Source organism: Lepisosteus platostomus, chromosome 14 (assembly GCF_059453375.1).
Source record: "Lepisosteus platostomus isolate fLepPlt1 chromosome 14, fLepPlt1.hap1, whole genome shotgun sequence".
Lineage (NCBI taxonomy): Eukaryota > Metazoa > Chordata > Actinopteri > Semionotiformes > Lepisosteidae > Lepisosteus > Lepisosteus platostomus.
In genome coordinates, this window is record NC_142624.1 from 5742259 (window position 1) to 5766858 (window position 24600).

Here is a 24600-nt window from a genome sequence, read left to right on the forward strand (position 1 = left end):
TAGCAGTCTTTTTGCTACAGCCAGCGGTTGCAAAAAGACACACTTAAAAGAAAAAAAACTTTAATGCCCACTTCTTACAAAATGGGAAAAACACAGAAACAAGCGAAAGATCTTAAGAAGAAAATCATATAACAAGAACAGGTCCATACACCCCCCAAGTTAAGCATTACCGTCTTAAAAATAATTTTATCACAGTATAAAACTTGGTCTTGAGAATTCCCATAGCCTGGGTGTAGTAGGGCTATTCCTATTATGAGCAACCAATTTCCTTTTAACACACTTTCAACTCAGAACACACGTCCAACTTCCTGAACTTAATTTGAAATGATGACTGAGGTCAGTCTTATTGCCTTTACGGTTCTGCAAATCTCAAAGCAAATTTGGTCTCTTATGTCTTTCAGCGAGACTGAAAAGACAGGGTTCCCTTTCCATCTCAGTGAAATGAACGAGAGGCAAAAGTTCAGTCCTCATAACTTATCCCCCTATGCTTTGAACATTTGCTGTCTTCCTTTCCCTGTTTATGACTCAGGAATCAGAACCATATTCCCGATATGTCATCACCATCTGGAAGTCAGCAACAACAAGCTGTTATTTCTCCTTTGCCGATAAATGGCGACAAATGCAAACTGATTGAGACCGATTGCAGTTGCAGAATTGTCAAAGCACAGCTATTCAGCTGCATGGTGTGCGCAGTTTCCTGTTACATGCCTTACTATGAACACAGATGTAGTGTCTCTTTGGGGGTTTTGATGTCATAAGCACAAAGGGAATGGGGGAAATGGATCGTACTTGGCGTATGTGTTATGTCTAAGAGTTGTCCCTGAGGTAGTAAGACTTGTGCCGCTCCCAGCTGGCTGGATGGAATCACATAGACCTGTCCATTCTCCGACTGGCCAGCGAAAATCATCTGTGGGGAAAAAAAAAGAAACAGGAATTACCATAAAGCCACAGGAGTTATATTTGTTATTTTCAGACGTTTTGTTTGCTTAGAAAACCAGGTAATAGGTGCACTTACTGAGTCCTAGCCTGAATGGAAACTTTCAGTGACATGAGCCTACTCTGAATGCTACAGTCAGGATTTCCACCAGTAAGGCCAGAGAACAGAAATGCGCAACTGTGCTGGGAGCACAGTATTGCCAGGAGGTTTCAGGAACAGAACAAACAACAAGGGAGTATTCCTTAAGCTTTTCAAGGAAAAAAAAATACTTTGCTTTAGGAAGCAGCTTTTGGTACTGTAATTTAAACAGAAATGAACTGGAAACAAATTATTTGCAAAAAAGGGATCATGTGGACATGGGGCCACATGCGATTATTTGCTAGCCAAACACACACAAGAAGCACAAGAAGATACAAAAGGTTTCAAATGAGAGGCCCATCTAATTGGTCTGGTGGTCTACAAGATCTCATCCTGTCATTTCTTGAAAAAAAAAAACAGGGTATCAGCTTCAACAACATGGCTGGACACCTTGTTCCAGACTCCCACAAGCCTTTGGGAATTTTTTTGGGGTAAAGAAAACCCATTTTCTTTGGGTAAGGAAGCTGTTCTCGCCTTTTAAATGCATGTCCACGTGTTTCTGTCACTAGCTCATAGTCTTAACCGAATGGCTTTAGTCAGCCAAACTGACTGGCACTGATTCAGACAGAGAGAGTGGGGTGCTGCTGACCATTCGCTCGTACTGCACTGGGCGCCCATTCTGATCAAAAATGATGAGTTCGTCAGCCTGATTCGGGGGTGCTGGTTCCGGGGGATGCTGGGATGCCTGGGAATCTTCAGAAATGTGCACAGTAATCGGGAAGTGCTGATGACCCAGGCTTGGCTTGCTGGGACTTATGCATGGCATCTGCGAGACAAAACACATTAATAATGATTTTCGGATCCTGGGTAATAGATGGAATGATACACCTTGCATTTAAATGGCTTCCATGACCACTTTCTCTAAAGCAGTGATCATTTCCATACATTTGTGTATAAGTGCGTGTAGTGAAAAATGATGCACCGCTGGTAAGATTTTCAGAGCTCTTGGTTTTGTAGAAAAACAACCACTATTTTGTTTTCTCCGATGGTGGCCATAGAGGCTTAAAAAAGGCTCAGACCTGCAGGTACAGAGACAACAAGACACCCTGTTTCACTACATGGCACTGCATGAAATATCTAGAATACTCAAGAGTGGGACTTAGCGCTGTTGCCTCACAGCTCCTGTGGTTCAATTCCAGTCTCGGGTGCCTTCTGTGTGGAGTCTGCATGGTCTCTTCAAATTCATAAACGTTTTTGCTGGGTTCTCTTGACTTCATCCTACCTGTTAAATCTATTCTAGCCGGATTGGCTGGTGTCTGATGTCACGCTCTCCAGTTAATATTTTAACGACCGAATCAAAAGCATCAATTCGCATAGAGCTAGACATTCTGATCCAATCCTATAATTATGTTTTAGGTGATTATGACTAAGAGACATTTGTAGACAGGTAGGCGATTACAACCCAGTAGGTCCTGTCCCAGCGGTGCGATATCCCGTTACCTGGCAGGGGTGATGCTCACACTCCGATTCGTCTGCAACACCGTCTTCACCTCGCAGGAGCTCACTTCCGGTCTCCGCACAGAGCTCATTCTCTTCCATGTCCCATCAGCCTGTTTAGAGACGAACACTCTTTCACACCCTGTCCCCACACCCCCCCCCCTCACACACACACACACACACCCTGCTCCTACTCACACTTCACAAAACTCGAGGTCATGCTGGAGGGGTTGAGCATGTCCCGGAGAAAAGCTCAGGAAGAAGAGAGCACGCACGGACGAATATTCTCCTTCTATTTGTGCTGCCAGTTGGAAGACAACTGGCAAACTGCTTCCGCCATTAAGGGGGGTAAAAAATAAAAGGGCCATTTTACCACTGTGAAAGACTGAGTTTCCTAAATCTATAAGAGACTTTTACAGACATTTGAGATAGTAGTTGCTTTTTTTGGGGTGGGAGCGGGGGGGGTGGTGATTGAATGTCTTATGCATGCACAGCAGAGATGGGCATTCTTCTGAGTGCTGGTCTTGAACAACGCAAGGACAGGTCATGACTGGACAGCAGCAAAGTACAGTACTTGCTACTGGACACTGCTGCAGTTAGCATGTGTTGCCAAACTAAACAAACCCTGAGGCGAACAGTGTTAAGCGCTGTGGATGCTTTCCGCTGCACTACCCCAAGTGGTCTGGAAAAAAAAGAAATTGAGACTGTCCAATAACGCGAACAGGACCTTAGTTAAGGTTGCCCTGCACTGGTTTATACAGCAGAAATCCTGTACAGGGTTTAAAAACATGCTTAGCTTCCCTGATGAAAGAATGTGGGATTTACTTGAGAATCCTTTAACAGGAGGAAAGTAAAGGAATCTGAGCTTGTGAATTCTGTGTAGACTTGCTAAAGCAGATTTTGCGCTAGAAGCCGAGACTGTGAATAAGCCCTCTGGAAAAGTGAGATTCTTTGTCAGCTAAGACTTATCTCAGACGTGCGTGAGTGATGTTTCGTTTTCTCTGCATCCATTTTAGGTTTGGGATTCTCTTTCGAATTTGCAACTTAAAAAGACTGGCGGATCTTCATTTCGAGTATTTAAACTAAAAGGTCAGAGACTTATCTGGGTTGAGGAGTGTAAAAATGACCATTTGGGCCATTCTAATTCAGTGATCCATCAGATAAAAGACTTTTTGGAGCAGTTTGATATCAAATTGGAAGCTTCACAGAATCACTAGACCTGTTACAAACATGTGGCTCATTTAGTCCATTTGGTAGTTAGTAGTTAATTGATTCAGGTATCTCATCCAGCCATTTCTTGAAACAACAGGCTTTTTTATATTTAGAAAAACTATGCGAATTTCACATTGATCAGTCTGAGAATCTCTGATGACCATTAAATATTTATTAAATTCCACACTAATACAATGCGTGACAGGGAAGGATATTAACATCAATAGTACATACTTGCAGCAAGGTTTATGTACAATTTGGTTTCGATTAAAGCAAAATGTAAAAAGACAGATCCATGCTTTCAGAAAACACTGAAGGGCCAGAAGATACTAACTTCTAATGTGACTTAACTCCCAGCACAAAAATCACAATGGGACTGTGGGCATAATAATACATGGCTGCTGATATGTCTAATTTGATTTTAAAGCATTAAAGTAACATAAACTGAGCATGGTTTTCAAAGAAAGCAGCTTTCTGCTAGAAGTATACAAGCCATTTAAATTTGCTTCTTAATGTTAGACCCAGTCAGTTCCCTCTAAAGCCAAACATCTAACAACAAACCTTTTGCAAGAACTACGTTTTTATCAGTCTAGCCAGAAACCTCGGAAATGAGAAAAATATATTTCTTTGGCGTGCGGCAATGGACGCCAAGTTATGTAATAAAAAGTATCACTTTTACTACAAGGTTTAAATACTTCACTTACAGTAAAACACACTAAGCCACACCCTTACACGCTACTGTACGATTATAGTTATTTGTGATTAAAACCACAATTTCTTGAAGCCATGCTCCCTCATTTTGTCCTTACTTTACATATTCAAAGGGTCCCGCCTTAACAGGCAACTTTACATCTACACGTAATATGAAAAACAACTTTTATTTGATCAATCGAGTACATTAAAAAATTAGTAGGAACCCCCCTCTTGTGCAATGTAAAAAAAACGGAACAAAGACCCAGCATCAACATGTAATATCAAGAAAATTAAATTACAGTCTGTCAAACAAGACGTAATGTTCTAAATTATGATGGTATTTCTTTTTTTATCGTTTGAAGGGTGTAACGTGCGCTCTGCGACAAAAATCACGGTATGTAGTCGGATTTTATTTTAAAAACAAAACGGGTTTTAAAATAAAAAGCGTCAACTTTTCTTTGGGTCACCGTTCTGCAGCGCCCACAACATCTTTGATGTGTAGTTGTTTTGTTGATCGGGATCGAATGTGGAGTATTAATACTATCAACACATTCACAAAATACTAATTTAAGGATAGAGAATCAGTACGATAAACGAAATAATCCAAACACAATTCTTTCTTCTACACACAAATCGGTTCGTGCAATAGCTTTTTCAATCGCGGTTTGTTTCAATATTTACGTTAGGCACACGTGTATTTCCTACAAGGGCTAGTTTGCTACAAACGATAAAACAACAGCACATTGAAAAGGCATAAAAAGTTAATCATCTGTTGCCAAAGCCTTCGGCAAACACAAATCTAAAATGCACAACGAAAACGCTAAACCTTTGTTGTTAAACATAGCAAAACAGATTGGTAAGAACGCCATGTTGGATGATGCAGTAATAAAATCGCAAGAGTTAAGAGGCCAACAGGGGGAAAATACCACCAAAAAAAGAACACAGATTTTCTACACCCGAGTACCGCCTGCCCCTGTCTCTTTAAACCGCTTCCTATGTGGCATTCAGGAATGGAAATAAACAGAGGAAGGACAGAAATTTCAAAACGAGTCTACTCAACCTCGTCTTCACCCGGGCTTCGCTCGCTGCTCCACCGCGGAGCCAAAACGCGAACTTGAAAACGGCTTGAGAGAAAAGAGACTTTATGGTACAGGCGGGCCACCGTACGCCTTGTTCCTCCTATTATAGCAGTAGTGGGAATATTTTGTCCATGAGCTTTATGTTGGGGTTTTTTTTGTGTGTTTTGAGCTCTGTATATGTTGTTTCATACGGAAAACAAAACAAAAAAAACATTTCACTTGTAAAGTTCTTAAAGAATTGCAATCACAGAGTTTAATTTGTACAAACTAGCCGCATTGCAAGATTTGAATGGTAGATCTCCGCATTGACCTTAGTTTCAAATTTAAAGGTAGAAATATAATTCGTTTTAACTTGTCCTTTATGTTAACAAAACTGAGAGTGGAAACGGATTTTCTTTTCCCTTCTTTGCCTGTCAGTGGAGGTTCGTGACACTTAGTCCAAAACAACTAATTCACGATAGACATCTTACATATCGCTAGGCAGTGCTAATCAACAGTGGTCTGAAAGCGATTTTTCTGCGATTGATTTGAAGTACTAAGATCACAGCGCACGCTGCATAGGGAACCACATGGTGCGCGTTTCATTACGGCAGTCACTGCGTTGTGTTCAGAGCCGTTTGGGATTTCATGAATGTAAAAATAAAACAACAACAACTAAGACATACTTTGTAAAAAGACGGTAACTTCATTAAGACTGCAAAATGTCACAGCTACAAGCGAGGTTCTTCACAGAAAATAAGAAGTAAGTGTGCCTTCTAAGTTACGGATGTGCGTGTCACACTACTTGAATGCAAGGCTTCAGATGTATACCGTGATGTAAATAATATTAAACGTCAGTTTTAACACGTATACGCCGTTATATAAAAGATTAATACATTTGGCGCCAATTTAATATGTTTTGAGAAACTCGTTAACTATTGAGTTTAAATTATTCTGTTATAACCAGTTAAAATGAGGCTCCCTGCTCTCTGAGTTCTGTAGTTATCCGAACGGGATGTTTTCATATACGTTTTAGTTTTCTTGCACTGTTATAGCAATCAGGTTTTTTTTTTGTGACATGAGAAGCCTTTAGTGAATGTGACATTTCAACAGGATAAGAAATCTTTTCCACGAAGATCCACGTTCGGGTTTAACTGTATCTCTGTCAACGATTAAGATCGTAACGTTTCGTAAATTTCGTAAAGAAAATTGCAGAAAATTCTTTACGAAAGCACACTGCAACATTGTTTAATTACATTTTTTAACCACTGTTATTTTCATGAAGGTATGCAGTAGACGAAGTTCCCTTTTCAATTCCTGCCCCTTCAGAAATTTTGGATCTGAGCAATGTCATCAACAAACTTTTGGAAGCTAAACATGGTAAGAAAGCAGGCTTTATGCCATCGGCACCTTAAAACTCGCTTTTTTAAGTGAATCATTCTTTTGAAGTACTATAATACTTATATTATATAAATAATATAGTATGTAAGCAAAACATCAGTGATACTGGAAATAAGTGCAGGGTTTTGAGAGTGCTTTGCTTTTTCTGCAGTAAGCATGTTAGTTCTTAGTTCAGGACATAAGCAATGCGTAGTGTTCATCATGTTCAGTATGTTGGCTGTGTGTATGCAGACCTTGCCTTTTCAATTCAGATATCAAATGAATCCACATGTTCATTTTTTAAACTTTTTCTTAATGTTGTTTCTAGCTTTAAGAGGAATTCAAGTAATCTTTTTAAACATTAAAACCAGATGTTCTTCTGTAGTTGTCTTTGATTTCTGTCTTTCTTGAAGGTCGACATTATGTACTGCTGTATTTGAACTGTTAGGTGAATTAAATTTAAACATCGTGACATCATCGATGCAGTGCTGTATTGCAATGGGTATGAAACTAATGAGCTGGAATTTGGTAGAGAACATGGGAAAACTCATTCTCCACTGCATAACCCTGTTGAGAAATGGGGTTGAGAGCAACCTCTTTAAAATCCATACCTTAATCACTACTGTCTTAAATTGAAGAAGCAATTGAGACAGTCAAGTTAGAACTAATATATTGAATAATGCGCACACGAGTCTTCCCAATGGGTAAGAAACAACACATAGGTTATGAAACTCTTTTAAGGATTTGCTTACAGCATGTTTCTTATCTTCTTTTGGACTTTTGTCTGAAATCTTATGCATAGCTGAAGTTATCAATGAATTGTACAAATTACAGCAGCAGTGTGTGAAAAAAAAACAACACAGCCCCACAAAACGCTTAAACCCAGCGACTGCGCAATAATTCCTCTTGTTTTGAGTACAACTCCTTGGCAAAGGGCACTTTTAAACACTTTCTTTGCCTTTACAGAGGAACACAAGCATGTGGAGTTTGACTTCCTCATCAAGGGCCAGTTCCTACGGATGCCCCTTATCAACCATATGGAGGCGGAGAACATTTCAACGGTATGTAGCGACACTTTAAGCGGGAATTAAAGAAATTGGGTTTTATAATGTGGTTTATTCTTAAAATGTGGAAAGGCGGCTGGATTATGGACTGTGTGTGTGTGTTTCAGGAAGATGTGGTTGAGATTGAATATGTGGAAAAGTTCACTGCGCCCCAGCCAGAGGAGTGTATGATGCATGATGACTGGATCAGCGCTGTGGAGGCTGATGGGGAATGGTAAGGGCAGCATACACACACTCACACTCTGCTGGGTCTGAGGGAATGCCCTCTTTACTTTTATTCTATTTTTATTTGCTCCTTCAGTACCTCACCTTCTAAGTGTTCCGTACTTCACTAAAAAGAATCACAAAGATGAAAGTAGACCTGAGAATAAAAACGGCATTTGTATATTTTAACGAAGAAACTGTTATTTTTGATAAAACAAATAATTTGTATTCTGAGGATATCTCCGCATTGTCTGTATTGTGGAGATATTATCTCCTAAATTTGTGTTCCAAAGCTGACTTACATGTAAACATATGGGCACACCTGTGTTCCTGTATTTGTGGTGATGTCCTGATGATTTTTATTTTTGATCTGTTTTGATTTAAGCTATACTAAATCAAAATAAGGATAACATCCAAAGCAAATGTTTTGGAAATGTTTGACTTACAAGAAAATGCCATGTGGTTTATAATACAAGTCACTTAGATCCTGACAGTGTTCTCATATCATCTGTTTTTTTATGAGTTTAACTTAATGGAAAATAGGTTTACCACATCCCTTTGCAAAAAGAGACACCAAAAACACCAAAATGTTGCAAAATCTAAAATAATTGTTTGAAGCGAACTGTTGAAGTAGAATCTTGAAATAAGTCACAGTAATTAACTCCTTGGTGTTAAAAAAGGAGTACTTGTGGTAAATGTTTAATGACAGTGGCCAGGTTTATATAAAGAAAGGTATGAAGCTGACACACCATTCATGTTTCAGTATGTCCACCCTTAATGTGAGACATTTTTGTTTTGAAAGTACAACTGTTAAAATAGATAAACATTCTCTGAATTGTTTTTGACAAATGCAGCTGTCTTTATTGACCCTGTATTTCTTTAATGTCTTCAGTGATGCAATTTGAATGCTTTATGTCTGTACAATTCTGCCTCAGGATTTTAACCGGCTCCTATGATAAAACTGCGCGGATCTGGTCTTTGGAGGGGAAGGCAGTGATGACAGTGGCAGGACACACAGAGGTGGTGAAAGATGTGGCCTGGATTAAAAGAGGTAACATCTTCGGTTTTCCCAAATTCCCTGGAGACATGGTCCTTTATTGCACCATGCGCTCTGATCAATTCTGAGCTCTTCCTTAAAGTAAAACAGTAATTTGACAAACGCATATCTTTTATGGGGTGTATTTCATTGTATTCTTAAACAGAAGAGAGGTTTAATTTTAACTGCAAAGTCTTTGTGCAGTTAACTGCTTAAGACCTGAAAACGACTTCCAAGAAGGTCTGTGGGTTCTAGTTTAGATGTTAAGTAAGCCGTTGAGATCTCCGTGAGAACCACAGCCAGCTGTTGTGAATTACACACATCTCGAGTACACAGACATCGCAGTGTGCAGTAGTAGGATGAAATTCATAAATGAAGACTAGTTAAAGTATAAAAGTAAACTAGCTCTTAGAAAAGCCTGTTTATAACTAACCAATAAAGAAGTGCTGTTAAGTACTGATAAGCAAACTGCTGAGCTCGTGCTAGGGATTGATTTTTAACATCTGGCAATAGAGCTGAAATATACTAATATGTTTTCAACACTTGAGTTACCGAAGTGCATTTAAATCCGTACATTGAAGGGAAGACCTGTTTTTCTTCAACACCATTGTTGAGCTCAAGAGGGGAAACTAGGAGGACACTTAAAGAGTTGTATGCAGCTGACACTAAGCCCTGAAGGTGTGTCCCTCCCTGACAAGCTCTGTGCATTCTGTTGTCTTTGCGGGCGGTGGAGCAGATGGCCTGTCCTCCCTTCTCCTCACGGCCTCCATGGACCAGACCGTGATCCTGTGGGAGTGGCATTCGGAGAGGAACAAGGTGAAGGCCAGGCACTGCTGCAGGGGCCACGCGGGCAGTGTGGAGAGCATCGCAGTGGACGCCACCAAGACTAAAGTAAAGCTCCTCTCCACAGAGGACATCTTCTCTTCCAGCTGACGTTCAGTCGTGGTCTGCACCGCACCACATCTTACGAGAACAAATCCCTCTGGGTAACCCTGCTGGGGGGTTTGTTCTCGAGTAGCTTGCGAACCTCGGCGATTGTTAAATTGTAAAGATCTGCCAAGCTCACAAAAATGAAACTTCTTTTCCTTCTTAGGTACTGCATTTAAGCTGTTGTGCTTCGGATGATGAAGTATTCCACTGTAATATATGTGTAAAGAAAGAACAGTATTTTTTTAGGAACCATGAATTAATTCTAAATGCACTTATCCTTACATTTTTCTCAGTGTACATTGTAGTACACGCTATACTCTAATGATGGAATACATTATTGCACTAGATATTTTTAATTTTAAGAATTAAGAACTATTTGGGTGGGGGGGTGTATTGACATGAATCTGCTGTTAAAATTCTGTTCTTATTGATATTTTAAAACGTCTAGTTTTGCAGTGGCTCCTGGGATAAAATGCTGAAGATCTGGTCTGCAGGTAGTTACCTCATTTTAATCAAGTTTGATGTTTTTTTTATTTTAAATTAGGGAATCTGGCAATTTGTGTGCCAGGTATTGCATACAACATGTCTTAAGAAGAGTTGTATGACTCAAAGGCAAAGGGCAGTGTAAAACTTCAATGTCTCGTTGAGTAAATGGCAGTTACGATACATACATGATTTAACTTGTGCAATTTTTCCCAATACACAATGTGGTCAGTATAACGAATTAGGACTTGTCAAACATTTGCCACTTAAATTTGATTTGAGACGTAAACACAAACCTTATATATAGGTATAGTGAACTTATGATTTATTCAATACTAACAAGGCTTTTCAGATATATATTGTGAGTAACTTTTTCTCCAGATTAGACAGTACTCTGAATGTACTAGGCTGTGTTATCTGTCACCTAACTTCACAATTGTTAGCAGATCTTCTCAACTCTGAGCTGGGTAGCTTGAGAGTAAAAGGTGTAAACTCGTTTGTAATTATTTTATCTTTATTTTTGACACAGTTCCTACTGAAGAGGAGGATGAAATTCCTGAGCCACCAGACCGACCACGAAAAAAGCAGAAGACTGAACAGACGGGCTTAACTAGGGTGAGGTTTAATGATTTTTAAGAAATCTGCTTATCAGATCTAGTCTAGAAAGTGTCCTTAGCGATTCCTTAGCTAATGTGCAAATGTGTCCTTTTCCTTGATGGTGCCTGTTCTGTTGTGTAAGCTGTAGAAGGTGTATTTGTATTTCTCTGTTTTGTAAATAATCTTTCTGTTCTTAAAAATTAACGTGCTGAAATTTGTAACTGACGCACCTCAGATCGGGAGTCGGGTTGTTAAAAAGCCTTGTGTTTCCATCTTTTCTCCAGACACCATCGATGACCCTGTCAGGTCACAATGAGGCCATCTCGTCTGTCCTCTGGTCTGACACCGAGGAGATCTGTAGTGCATCATGGGATCACACCATTAAAGTCTGGGATGCAGAAACTGGAGGACTAAAATCTACATTGGTATGTTCTTTGTGATAGTGTACTATGAATACTATGATACTATGATAGTACTATGAATACTATGATAAAATAACATAGTTTAAGGGTTTAAAGGTGTATTATTTAAATTTGCATGTTTTTTTTTTAATTCAGGTCATGAAATGAAAGTCAAGGCATGAAATAATTACAGACAACAGAGTAACTTTCAGCCCAACATATTCAGTTGGTTGCCATTGACTTAGTTTTCTTAGAAGCTCATCGTTTTTTTTTCTTGATCACTTAACATGGACTTCTACAAGAAGGGTCGAAACACCCACAGCTCTTTCACTATTGTCCTCTGTGAAGCTTGCAAGTTGTGGATCAGTTGATCCTTTTAGCACCTGTAATGTCATTCTGTATATCTATATCAAATCTCCACCAAGGACTCTTTGTCCCAGGGGAAAGTTTGTTTTGGCCTTTCCACCACTTTAAGCCTTATGTAATACAGAAAAAGCTCATGAATCAAAGGTGAGGATATGAGACAAAAGATTTTGTTCTTTAGAGTCCAGAATAAGAGAATTGTTTTATTCAGCTTGCACTTTTCTGTTTATTAGCTTGGATACTACCAGTTGTCTCATATCATTTTAAGCAAGACAAAAGCAGATCACATAATTTGTTCCTTTACCTTCCATATAACAAGGGTGGTTCAACTAAAACTTGTCGACAAATTTGATATATTTGTATAGTGATGCGTCCAGCCCATTAATTCCTAAGCAAGATGGTTCTTTGCATATTACATCTTTTTTTTTTAAACCTTTTCTGGGACACTGTGTTGCTCTACAGAATGGCCTCCAAGAACTGGTTATTGTTAACTAGCAAACTAGAATTTTATCTTAGTTATATTTAAAGCATTGATGTTTTGGGCATTTTTCCCCCAGCTCCTTTGAAGACTTTAAAAAAGACTGTGGCTGGAAGAATGTTCATCATGAAATTGCTGGAAATTATTTTCTTTTTTTTTTCTGATTCCAGACAGGCAGCAAGGTATTCAACTCTATATCGTACACCCCACTATGCAAGAGACTGGCGTCTGGCAGCGCAGACAGACACATCCGGCTGTGGGATCCCCGTTCCAAAGGTGACTATCTAGGGAAACTGGGGGAAACCTGTTTGTTTGGCTGGTCGAATGATCCTCACCTGAGAAAAGGCTCAACTGAAGGGATTTCCACAGAGGCATCTGATATGTGGCTCTTTTGTCCTGCTTTCCTAAAGCCTGTCAGGATTCAAGTTTTCTAGTCTTCACTCACCAATGGGACATTCCTATACATCTTATCTTTTTATTGTAATTTTTCGTTTCGTTTTGTTACACCCACCCAATTTTTGCATGTTTCCCCTCGTCTTGACCTGGCTACCAGCCCCGTAACTGCACACAGGTGTGGACGTAGGTAGTCCCTTATGAACTGCCCACCTTTTAGCCTTTGAACACACCTTAGCCCTGTACTGGAGGTTCAGGACAGACTGGAAGAGGGTGTGTCTCTCACAGACGCTAAGTCACACCTTAACCACAGCAGCACTCATGCCAGTCAGTCACAGTCAGCTCATGAGTCTGTCACCATAGAGCTTTATCTGTGTTTGGGCAAACAGGAATTCTTTTTTTTTCTTTCTCTGTGCTTTGTTTGTTGTGCACTATGTATCTTTTTTTTTTTAAATATCTCAGAAAGGATTTGAGTGCAATGAAATCTGTTTGAGAATAAGTCAGTGATGCACAGCCTTCAGTCTGTGGTGATCCACTCATGGGCTCCAGAGCACTTCGCCGTGTGCAGTTAATGTCCCTCACCATGCTTTTCCCCAGGCAGCTTTGAGAATGCTTTGCAAAAATACTTACAAAGGGAAAATGAGTTGCTTTTACACACATGCATTTGAACGTTGAAATGGGTAATTCTGAGGATTTACTAATTAAGCAATTAAGAGCTCCTGTGGAATCAAACATTGGTACTTTAAATGCTGTTTGTCTCTAGGACTTGAAATGAACATATGTCAATTTCACTGAAGAAAGCCTGGGAGCTTGAAGACAGGACTGCTAATTTTTTTTTATTGTGAAATTGAAATTCACAAACACTGGATTATTACAGGAACTAAAGCAATTCCCATTTCAGTTTATCTGTCCTTGATGATGCTTCTCATTTGGCATCTACCCCCTGGATGCGAGTGGAAGCAGAACCGTTATACATGTAGGATAATGGAGCTGATGTACCCTGAGCTAACCCTCAGTGCTGTGTTTTGTCAGATGGCTCCCTGGTGCAGCTCTCTCTCACCTCTCACCATGGCTGGGTTACTGCAGTGAAATGGTCTCCAACACATGAACATCAGCTTGTTTCAGGGTCCTTGGACAATGTTGTGAAGCTGTGGGACACAAGGAGGTATATACTTTACTAACATAGCTTCATCAGGGCCCTGTCTTGGCAGCATTTTTCTACTATGACCCATCAGACATAGTAGAATGGTTCTTCAGACACCTTTTTTGGGACATTTAATGATCAAACCAGTTGACTGTTCCTATAGTATCATTATTTCATTGGTGTAGGCATCTGTAAAGACAGTGACTACCACATTTCCAGCCACCCACATTGCAGAATCGTACTACAGAGAGCACTTTATTTATCTGCTCATTAGCGTTGACTGTATATATATGACAGTTAAGATATGAGTTGTATTCAGGTTTCTTAGCGTAGGTCAGATGGAGCATGGGTGAAGTCGCATGTTGTTTGCAAGTTTTTTTATAATCATTTATACCAAAAGGAACAGTTTTAATTTCAGTTGGGTATTTGTGACAGTGAGTGGCCATTTTACCGAGACATTCTGCGTGAAATTGAACTGAAAGCGAGCCCACCACCACCACTCAGGTGGCCATAGGGCTTAACACCCGGACATCAGTCTGCATCGTATTTAGAAACAACCTGTTCATCTTTAGTGACTAAATAAATTCACGTGCAGTATATGCATTATCTTTGGGCTGAACAGATTAGATATGAAGAGCTCCATGTACTGCTGTTGAATATTTCCCCTCTCTACCCAGCTGTAAAGCTCCCCTGTATGACTTGGCGGCTCATGAAGACAAGGTTCTCTGTGTGGACTGGACAGAAAGTGGGGTAAGAACCTAAACAGGCTTCTCATCATTGTCTTTTTTTTTTCTTTCCTTGACCCTATGTTTATTGCTTAAAGCAGGGGTCTCCACCCTGGTCCTGGTGTCTTGTAGGTCACCAGTTTCTGAAGTTTAGAAACACTTGTAAGTTGTTACTCTAGTGTTTTCCTCTGTAACCTGTACTCCTTATCCCTGAAGCATGAAAACAAAAGAAGATTTTGGTCCCCAAATTATTCACTTTAATAAATCACCTGCTTAATGGACCACATTTGTTTAGAAAGTGGTGATTTCATAGTTCCCAATAAAAAACGATGGGGCTTAGGTACCCCTAATTTAGAGAACTTTTTGCTTCTGGTAACAAAGATCCACTCAGTTTTATAGACAAAATCCTGGCTGCAGTGGCAATTGGATACTGAGATCATTAAAACCAATTTGAATAGAATGAAATTAGACGATCTAGGATCTTTGCAAAGCCAGCAATGTATCACTGATCTAGACTGATGATCAGTCATACTTTACAGGTGCTTAAATACATTTTACTTTATTATCACGGGGTATGGAACAAGAGAGCATAGGGAGTGCTCATTCATATTGTTATGATCACTTGCCCTTAAAGTCACACCAATGGATAACCCTGTTTGTGGCCAGGAAGGACTTGAACACATCCATACCAGTAATGAGTTGTAAATGACCTTTGCATGTTAAAGGTTCTTTTTTTTTTGCCATTAATGAAGAAATTCACTATATTTAAAAGCCAAAACCATGTTTGCAGCTTTTACCCTACCATGTAATGTTCAACCCAAGCACAAACACACACATTCCATTTTGTGCATTATTTCAGAAAAAAAGCACAGCCCACTGGAAAGCAGTATGAAGATTGTTTTCAACTGCAGCAGGGCAATATGTAAGCCTTTTAAGCAACGCCATATCCAAGCATGGTCTTCTTTAAGGTATCATACTTGGTGGTGGTGGAGGGGAGTCCCCATTACCTGTAAAGTGCTTTGAGTGGAGTGTCCAGAAAAGCGCAATATAAGTTCTCCAAAAATCCATAAATTCAATTTAGATACTACGGACAATAGCTGCATTAACCTCTTTCAAAGGGTATTTATGCACAAGTGCTCAAAATGAGCTTGGCGAGAATAAGGGAATTAAGTAGCATCAAAATACTTCCAGGAGGGGGAGAATTGCCTCGTTATTAGTTTCTTCTTATTGTTCTTGTCTCCTAAGTTGCTTCTAAGTGGAGGGGCGGACAACAAACTCTACACCTACAAGTATCAGGCAAGCACCTCAGACGATGGAGCTTAACACAGCCGTTTCCTTTTGATACCACCTTTTGGACTTGGACTGCTTTGGTTTTCAAAATCAAACCTGCTGCCAACCCAGGAGGACCAGAAAACCCAAGAACATTTTAACTGAGCGACTGAATGGACCACGTGGGAGATGTTCTTGATCAAATTCTTGTGCTGTTTTACTCTCGGTATCCTTGATTTCGTTCGAAGCTTGTACTGTTTATTGGCTGTTTCACTTCCCTTTCATTTTGCCATTTTCAAATGTGTTGGAATGTTTCAAAATGAATATATACAATCCAGTCGCAATGCAAATGCTACATTTTTATATTAAATTGGGCCGACATTCAGTATTTTCTGTTCATTGTAAAAGGTAAAATAATACTTTTAAGAAAAAAATGTAACTTGTGCTGTTGTGCAAATGTGAGAATTTAAAACAAACTAGGCAGAGTAGACAATACTATTTTTACAACGAGTTTGTTACATTCAAGAGAATAGCCAAACATACAGTGATTAGTGGGATTCGTATTGATCTTAAAACTACAAACATTTCTTTTCCTTTGTTGTGACATCTTAATTCTGAAACTTCTCATGATGTATTTGTCCTTAAAAGTGCCATTGAAATATAAATATGACTATCAATGAACTGGATTGGATTTAGCCTTTGTTTGCTGGGAAATAAATGTTTATTGGTATACTTGCTAGTTAAAGGATAAATAGTACTCTTGACTGCAACATTTCTATAATAGTTTGAAGTGTTAAATTTTATGTGAAATATGGGACTGCATAGAGATGGATTTTAACACTTGAGAGGAAACTGCATGTTGTATTTTGGGACATGTATTTAGCATTTACAAAGAACTTGTGACTAGACAGGATTGTTTTAAACATTTAACAATTCTCTGATTTGCTCTGGTTTCATTTTGTGGTCTTCGTAATCCAATACTTTTTAAAACAATATTTCTTATGGACTGAAAAAAGTAAAGTTAGAAAGGACGCCTTTGTTTTCTGCTGTGAACTTTATTTTTCCAAGTACGTGATGCAGAAGTCGTGAACCTTATCTCTGCGCTACGAAGACCATATAAAGCTTTTAAAAATGAGCACCACCTTTGTTCTGATTGGCTCTTGTCGATCCGAAATTTTCCATATCTTCGTCAGCTGGCGCCAGCTGCCGGGTTTTATTCCAAACAGTCAAACATTGTCATTCATTTCTCAAAATTACGGATAACAGGCGCATCCTGTTGGAGGTTCTGGACGAGGTGTACCGCACACTGGAAGGGGGATAATAACTTTGAATCGGAAGGAGCTGGAGACTGGTGCTGGTAAAACTGAAATGTGCTTTATCCTGCTGAGCCCATCACCACCGCTACTCTCGCCAGGAGTAAGCAGGTAGAATATAAATGAAAAAGAGTTGGTTTGAAAATAAAAACTGCAAGACGGTTTATATATATATGTAGGAAGTTCATACTGGAACAGTCTTCATAGTTGCAGTACATGTAGGTTGCTGGGGAGTGGGTCGTGGTATATTTCCTAATGAAATGAATGTAGAGGGACATCATTTAATACTGCCGAAGTCCTGCAGTTCCCACTTGTCAAATTGAAAATGGTGTGAGACGTTCGTGCGTATTATAAATTGTGTTAGCGTTACTACTCGTACTGCGATGAGACCCGTCTTTATAACACTTCACCAGATCAAGGAACCTCCAACTTAACCAGTCCACACAAACATTGACCAATATAAGCACAGGGATACCATCTAATTCCATATGATAAAGATCTAACCGAAATTTGCCTGATCACCAGCCTGTTATTCTACTTTCTGAAGTCTTAACACCCTAAGGCTTTCCTACCCACCTAGACACTAAGGTGGCTTTTTTTATTTTTATCCATTTACAAATGTAGCTGACGTTCATTTTCTGAAGCAAAACTTCCACTTCTCTCTGAATTTTAACTCGTTATGTACAAACAAGTCGAATTACTCGTTGGTCAAATCCTCTCACCGGACGGATCACCTGTCCTTGGGTGAGCGACTGTGCTATAGTGCCCCCTAGCGTAGTGGATGATCGGTGTTCAGCACATCCTGGGGCTGACTGAGAAGAGATACACAGCTAATAATTATCAGGTAACGTGTCGCATGCAAAAAAAAGGGATTCGTATTTCTATTTCGAATTAAAAAATCGGTATCCCGTTTTTTTTTAGTAGATGACTTGGGTTGGACAATAGCTTTGTACTGTCCGATTCGTTTTACTGTATCATCATCATAAAAATACTACTCTCTGTCCTAATTTAGGGTGTCGTGTTTCCCAGTTAATGCAGTTATTACCGATCGAAAACGGAACAAGTGAAATGTGCATTTTCGTTTATTTAGCGGCGTGGCATGTCTTTACCCGATGTTGGATGGAGAAATATAGAGGCAGTAATTTCTTGACAGTTCGTTCCCATATGTCCGGTAATTTGATAGTTGCTGTAAGCTTTTGTCATGAAAGGTAAACGTTTTAGGTTTTAAAACCGTTTTGAGTGAAGCAAACCGTCTAGTAGCCAACGCCGAAACCGACTGCACATTATTTTTAAACGAGGAAAGTGGGAAAAAATGGGATTTGTGGACAAAAGGCCTGGTATCGCCGCTCTTTCCTGCTTTGGTGGTGTCAGGGTTGCTAGGCTAATTCACGGATGGCAGGTTACATCATTGTCCCGGGAGCAGGTTCGTTTATTTTTTCCGTGCCTGATCACTGTTTCACGATGCGATCGCTGATATATTCATTTATATCAGCTAAACTCATGTGTTAAATCACATTTTCATGAAGCGTCTGCATACTATTCCCATTGTAGTGTTAGAAATGTAGCGTTACGTGTCCAGCCCTCTCCCATCGTAACGATAGTTTAGCAAGAGAGATGATGCTGTTTCCAGTGCACCTAACGTTTTCTTCCCAGCTACACATCGTACAATGCTCTGAGCATTTTTTATCTCTTTAGAATCAAATTTAAACGTGTGGTTTTAAAATACTCATTGGGTGTCATTTGTTTAAAAAGGAACAAGTAATGGGTTTATTCCATGCTGAAAAGAGAAGGAAGAAAACACAACGTTTCTTCAGGTGTGAGAAATCTCCACGGCCGAAACGTTGTGTTTTCTTTCTTCTCTTTTCAGCCTGGAATAAACCTATTGGTCCTTAGCAGCTACCCAGCCGATTCATTTAAAAGAACGTGTTATTAACTGTGTTTGTGAGAGTCGTATTGTTTACCCTTTTTTATTTTTATTACTCCAGGAGAGTGATGCATGAACGACTGCTATTATAGGTAAGGATAGAAATTTAAAAATGCCCACATCTGATTAAAATCTAAAAATCCTTATGCTTTTTTTTTTGCATCACATCTAGAATTCCTGTGTTTTCATTAATATTTGTTCTTTGCAGAACTGAAACACATTAACGGTTATAATGGAGAGTCACTATGGGTATGTATGGCACCAGATTTCATTAACTTTGCCTGTTCATTTCACGTTTTCAAACTACCAATAATCAAGAACAAGAAAATATCTTGTTCCCTTTTAAGCCCTTTTTAACACAATTACTAACTAGTGTGCAAGTACAAAAATTAACATTGTATACATACATACTTGTACATTCACACAGTTCAAGAATGAGAAAATAGTATATACCGAATCCCTTAAAGTGTCCACTGTCACTTGAAAGAATGAAGGATGTTTTTTTCCTAGGAGAAAAGAAGAAACTTATTATTGCTTAATGTAGCATTTATAATTTACTTATCGTTTACAAGTTTATTCATTTGGCCAACACGTTTGTACAGCTGGGCTTTTTTACCGGAGCAGTTAAGAGGTACATTGCTAAAAAGTGCAACAGTAGTCTCTCACCTGGGATTTGAACCCACAATCTTCCAGTCCCAAGTTCTGAACCCGAACCATCGCTCCACTCCGTTAAATCTGCAAACAGTGTGTGCTCAGACCCCTGACCCCTGTATTACACCACTATATTATGTATTATATAACACTTTATTAAAAGTCTTTTAATAAACTATTGAATTTCTTATTCTTTTAAGTAATTATTGAATCTTATGTACAGTCATAACAGTACTGTATGTACAATTGTGAGTCCATTATAGAACATAATAGTATTTGACCTAGCCTGGCAAGATAAAATGAGCTGATTTATTTAGACAAATGGCAATTTACGTTATTCTTTCCCTGTACTTCCTTGCACGTTACCTCAGATGGTCCCTCAGACCACTGTTTAACCAGTGCTGTCTCCTTGACGCACGGGCGTTGACCGAAACCTAACCGGTGTCGTCTTCTCAGTTACTCCAGTGATGCCTACAGCCGTCACGTCCTGGGTGAGGACAGCTCGGTCATGGCTCGCATGCAGAAGAAGTTCTGGAAGACCAAGCAGGTCCTCATCAAAGCCACCGGAAAGAAGGAGGATGAGCACGTGGTGGCGTCTGACGCCGACCTGGACGCGAAATTAGAGGTAAGAGTTTTTCCCAGGTTTGGCTGCTTCGGCAGGAAGTGCTCCTGTCATCCAGTACCAGTGTCTTTTTGTTGAGACAGGACCTGAGCGATGCATTAAGGGTAGCAGGAGTTCCCATATGGTACTGGATTGACTATCACCCCTCCCAGTACACCGTGTGCGCACACCGCTGGTTGGGGATAGATACTTTATTGATCCCGTGAGGGAAATTGCAGTGCAACAGCAGCTTAACACAGACAACACAGCCACAGTGTAATGAATGATACAATAATAATAATAATACAACACATACAATACAATCAGTACAGTGAGGGGTGCACTAAAAGAGCCACAGTCCAGGACACACAAAGAACAAACTAGAACAGAACAGTACGCAGAAAAATCATATTGCACATATGAATATAAATATAGATATAAATATAAATGTATTGCACGGGACCCTGGCATATATTGCACAAAAAACGGTTGTAAACGGGAAAAGAAAAAGAACAGATGTAGTAGTTTACTGGGATGCAGTTGTAATTAAATAAGATATAACTTTGTCCATCCAAAGGGGTGAAAAACTGTCTTTGGCCAAGAAACGACGCTCAGCATAAAATAAACAGACATTAAAACAAACAATATGTCCTAAACATGCAACAATACATAGACACGCATATCTCATTGTGCCCATATTACATTACCATTACACTCCGATAGCTTCCAAATACAGGAAGAAGTCACTGAGCTGAGTTTAATATACCGATTGCACAGGAAAGAAAGGATCTCTTGAGCACATTTTTTGGCCACAGGCATTCTCAAACGGTTTCCCTGAAGGTACCAGTTGGAAATGGAAATGAAGGGGGTAGGAGAGATCATCCGTGATAAGCAATATAATAACAAGAATGAGCGACACGTCCTCGATTTTGGTTTAGAAAACTGAGGAATTACAACGTAATAATTCCTCAGTTTTAGAAATGAGGAACATTTGGGAAAAAATGGGGAAAAAATTCTCCCTTTTTAGTTTCTCACCTTCAAGGGTGACTGCTCGTATCAGTCATCACTCTGGGGTGGAGATCCCTTTTCATGGCTCATGCCATGTAGCCCTGAATAATATCAAAGTAGCAAATACAGGGCAAAAGTGCAGAAGGTTCAATTTTATTTTCTTTGCCATGTGTCACGCGTACTCCTGATGGAATTTTGCAGACTTTGTTCCCCCAACGTAGACAGAACCCATGTCTGAAATGACTGGGAACAAACAACGAGCCTATGTGCTTGCATTTGCTCTACACCTGTGAGTGGTTAATTTTCCTAGCAAGCAGGCTTGCGTTATCCCTTTTTGAAGGAGCGGGCCTTTGTAGTTACGGGGATTGATTGTTCCTTAGTTCATTCTGCACGCCTCAATTGATAAGAAAAGTGGGAATAAAGTGCATATGTTTTTTAATGGTTAAAGAAAGTGACTTCTAATTTAACTAATTAAAGTCTTTGCTATTGCCTTAATTATGAACATAATTAAGTGCTGATTTAGAGGTGCTTCAGATACAGGTGATCCAACCAGACTGAAAGTAGTCTGTAGAATTATAACAGGGTAAAAGCCGATATTTTTTACACGCATGGTGAAATTATCCTCAGGGTTTGTATGATGGTAAATCATTGAAATATTTTAAGACGCTTGGAATCTCCCGTGTTGAGATTTTTGTATTCACCACATTAGGTATCCGAGCAAAGCAGAGTAATTGCTTTCCAACTCATCGGGTGCTTTTGCAGCTGTGAACACTGGGAAGATGAAAACGTGGTTTATTGGCATTCAGGGCTCTGAATCATGCACTGAGATGAAACGACAGTGCCTCTTCTGTGGCTGTATTTTACAAAAAGCAGTTCATATCAGAGCTCTGTTTTGTGCTTGTAGTCACATGAAGCTAGCAGTGCTGATGTACTGCCCAGAGTAGAATCTGGTAGTGCTGAAAGTACAGTAGCACATATGTACATTTCTTAAAGTTACTATTTTATTGAAAACGATTGTTTTTTTGTGTGATTCTGCAATACAAAAACAGCATTTTATACTAATTGTTCTTGTTCTGGAAAAATGCAGATTGCCCCAAATGCTGCTTTCAGTCTGTACTGTCGCACATTAATGCGAAACACTGACATGCACATACTTGTACGTAGGGCAAGTTTTCTCAAACACCAGTTAACCTACCAGTACATTTCTGAGCTGTAGGAGAAAACCCACACATACATATGGAGAACATTCAAAATCCATGCCAATAGCATCTCAGGTCTGGAATTGAACCCAGTGTCTTAGTACTGCAAGGCAGCAATGATAACTACTGTGCCACACTGATACATATAATTCCTTGGAATATTCCCTACTTCAGAAAGGACACATAATATATTGATTATATTTCTAACACTTAAAAGTACATCAAACCGGATTTGGTATAATGCTGACACATGACATCCAGTTTAGTCTGTACTTTATTTTCTTTAAAAAAACAAACATTGTATACTCCTTTTCAGCCAAAGTAGTCAAAGCTATGTCGAAGTAAAATTGTGTTCTGGAAATGTGTAATTGTGATGGATCATACACTGAAAACAAGATACAATCATCATTTAGGAGCTTGGCAAACAATAAAGTGATCCCTTGCTATTAACCTTTACTCTGGATTTTAGATTTTATATCAAGTACTCTATTTGGGAATGTTTAATGACTGGAAATGCAAAAAATTTCGGTTGAGAGGAGGCTGTTTTTCTTTTTCGAGATTTAAGGATGGGAGTCTCCGATGATTGAATTTTAGCACATGAAGACTAATGGAAACAGGCAAATGACATCCAAGGTGGTTCGATTCTTTTCAGGTGCTACAGGCTGAGGGCCCTCATACAGATTTTCTGTGTAAGACAAACTGAAAAATTTGTGTCGCAATCACTATATTGGTAAGCACAGATGCATTTCGTACAATGTTAACTTTATATCTGTTGTAGCATGTACCCTGATGTGCTTGTTCTTTTGAATAAGAGACTCTCGGCTGTTATGTCTTGGTCAGAATGGAGAAAATTGCTATCTAAATGTGTTCTTTTCCATTCCTTGGAGCTGCTAAGAGAAATTACAACATCAGTGGGGAAATATTTGGCCATTTCTGGAAGATAGTCGTCATAATGTACTCTTTCATTCAAGAGTAAAGATAATATTGTACTGCTGGCTCTGTGCTGGGTCTTACCAAACAGGTTTTTTTTCCAAGAGAGCTCATATCAAAGTGCTGATAATTTGGTTCTGCCTCCACAGCCCTTGGGTGTTAGTTTCAGTTTGTATTTTATGCAGTGCTTTGTTGTGGAGACCACCCGGGGTGAGGTTACGGCACCGAAGGACAGGTAACAGAAGTAACAGGAACATTCCAGTAATTCCAATTCAAACAAAATGAAATTAAAACGACAGAAGTGGTTCTGAATTCTAAGCCGGGCGTCATACAGGAGGTCAGAAGTCTCTAAGCAGGGCTGGATTTTGGTGTCCGTAGGCCCTAGGCACTTTCACTCGAAAATGTGCAAAAAGAGGGATAAACGCCAATTGAATTATGTTGATTGACATGATACACTTTAAACTATTCTAATTCTAAACCACTTGATGGATGGAGGGAGTCAGGCGACCATCGCTTCGATACTTCTAGTTTCTAGAACAGCTGCTAGACAGCGTATGATAGTTGGTTTGAAGCATCTAGAGTCGTTCGCAAGCCTGTTGTTTCAGCTCGTTTTTCATTAGTCACTAGTGTTTCCCTCCTAAAACACTAGCCCTAAAAATTTAGTAGGCCCTATGCACTGTGCCTAAAGGGTAATCCGGTACTGTCTCTAAGGCCACGGCTTTGGAAAAAAACAATTATCTTTCAAGAAAAAGAGTTACGTGAGGTTCAGTCCTTTGCAGCGATGAAGTTTTTAGTTTAAAAGAATAGTGGCGATGGGGCAGCTTGAGAGAAGAAAAGTGTTTTCACCTTGGAGTTATATATCGTCAGGCGGGGTGAAGGCAGGCAGAGTTCCAGAGCAGGGATGCACAACAAAAGTGTGTCACAAAGTCAGCTGACTGGTGCGGTATCTGAGGCTCATGTAGTGGAAGAGTTCAAGTTGGTTGGTACCCAAAGGAAACAGGCCGTTCCAACTTCAAAAATAACATTCCAAGG

The 24600-nt window shown here is 39.5% G+C and overlaps 3 protein-coding genes across 10 annotated transcripts in view; 2 read left to right on the forward strand and 1 right to left on the reverse strand.

Moving 5' to 3' along the window:
• The window catches only part of carf (calcium responsive transcription factor), a 21371-nt gene extending 15809 nt beyond the window's left edge, over positions 1–5562 (reverse strand). For 2 of the 3 annotated variants that reach the window (XM_088606702.1, XM_088606704.1), the window contains exons 1-4: positions 5478–5562; positions 2516–2625; positions 1665–1841; positions 790–907 (exon numbers count right to left, since the gene is read on the reverse strand). In XM_088606702.1, the coding sequence (XP_088462828.1) occupies positions 790–907; positions 1665–1841; positions 2516–2614 (394 nt within the window). In that variant the 5' untranslated portion in view covers positions 2615–2625; positions 5478–5562. Of the gene's footprint in view, positions 1–789; positions 908–1664; positions 1842–2515; positions 2626–2710; positions 4528–5477 lie in introns of those variants that run through there. The other variant, XM_088606703.1, reaches the window with a different exon arrangement.
• On the forward strand, positions 4669–16883 carry wdr12 (WD repeat domain 12). 2 transcript variants are annotated; one of them, XM_088606715.1, is made up of 13 exons: positions 4669–4811; positions 6761–6855; positions 7822–7916; positions 8027–8133; positions 9059–9174; positions 9896–10050; positions 10538–10583; positions 11102–11187; positions 11454–11594; positions 12582–12687; positions 13837–13969; positions 14626–14698; positions 15919–16883. In XM_088606715.1, exons 3-13 carry the CDS (start codon positions 7875–7877, stop codon positions 15994–15996), a joined length of 1083 nt encoding a protein of 360 aa, XP_088462841.1. In that variant the 5' UTR covers positions 4669–4811; positions 6761–6855; positions 7822–7874; the 3' UTR covers positions 15997–16883. The 2 variants fall into 2 exon arrangements, with proteins under 2 accessions (XP_088462841.1, XP_088462840.1); XM_088606714.1 differs by lacking the exon at positions 4669–4811 and adding an exon at positions 5647–6238.
• A 280-nt stretch (positions 16884–17163) lies between these two features.
• The window catches only part of ical1 (islet cell autoantigen 1-like), a 43523-nt gene continuing 36086 nt past the window's right edge, over positions 17164–24600 (forward strand). For 2 of the 5 annotated variants that reach the window (XM_088606708.1, XM_088606711.1), the window contains exons 1-4: positions 18006–18099; positions 19241–19271; positions 19388–19428; positions 20287–20455. In XM_088606708.1, the coding sequence (XP_088462834.1) occupies positions 19412–19428; positions 20287–20455 (186 nt within the window). In that variant the 5' untranslated portion in view covers positions 18006–18099; positions 19241–19271; positions 19388–19411. Of the gene's footprint in view, positions 17367–18005; positions 18100–19240; positions 19272–19387; positions 19429–20286; positions 20456–24600 lie in introns of those variants that run through there. The other 3 variants (XM_088606710.1, XM_088606712.1, XM_088606709.1) reach the window with 2 other exon arrangements.

Coding starts and splice junctions, on each gene's coding strand:
- wdr12 (XM_088606714.1), top strand. CDS start 6,198: ATGTCACAGCTACAAGCGAGGTTCTTCACAGAAAATAAGAA. Junction 12,688..13,836: donor GTGGGATCCCCGTTCCAAAG/GTGACTATCTAG, acceptor GTGTTTTGTCAG/ATGGCTCCCTGGTGCAGCTC. Junction 14,699..15,918: donor TGGACTGGACAGAAAGTGGG/GTAAGAACCTAA, acceptor TTGTCTCCTAAG/TTGCTTCTAAGTGGAGGGGC.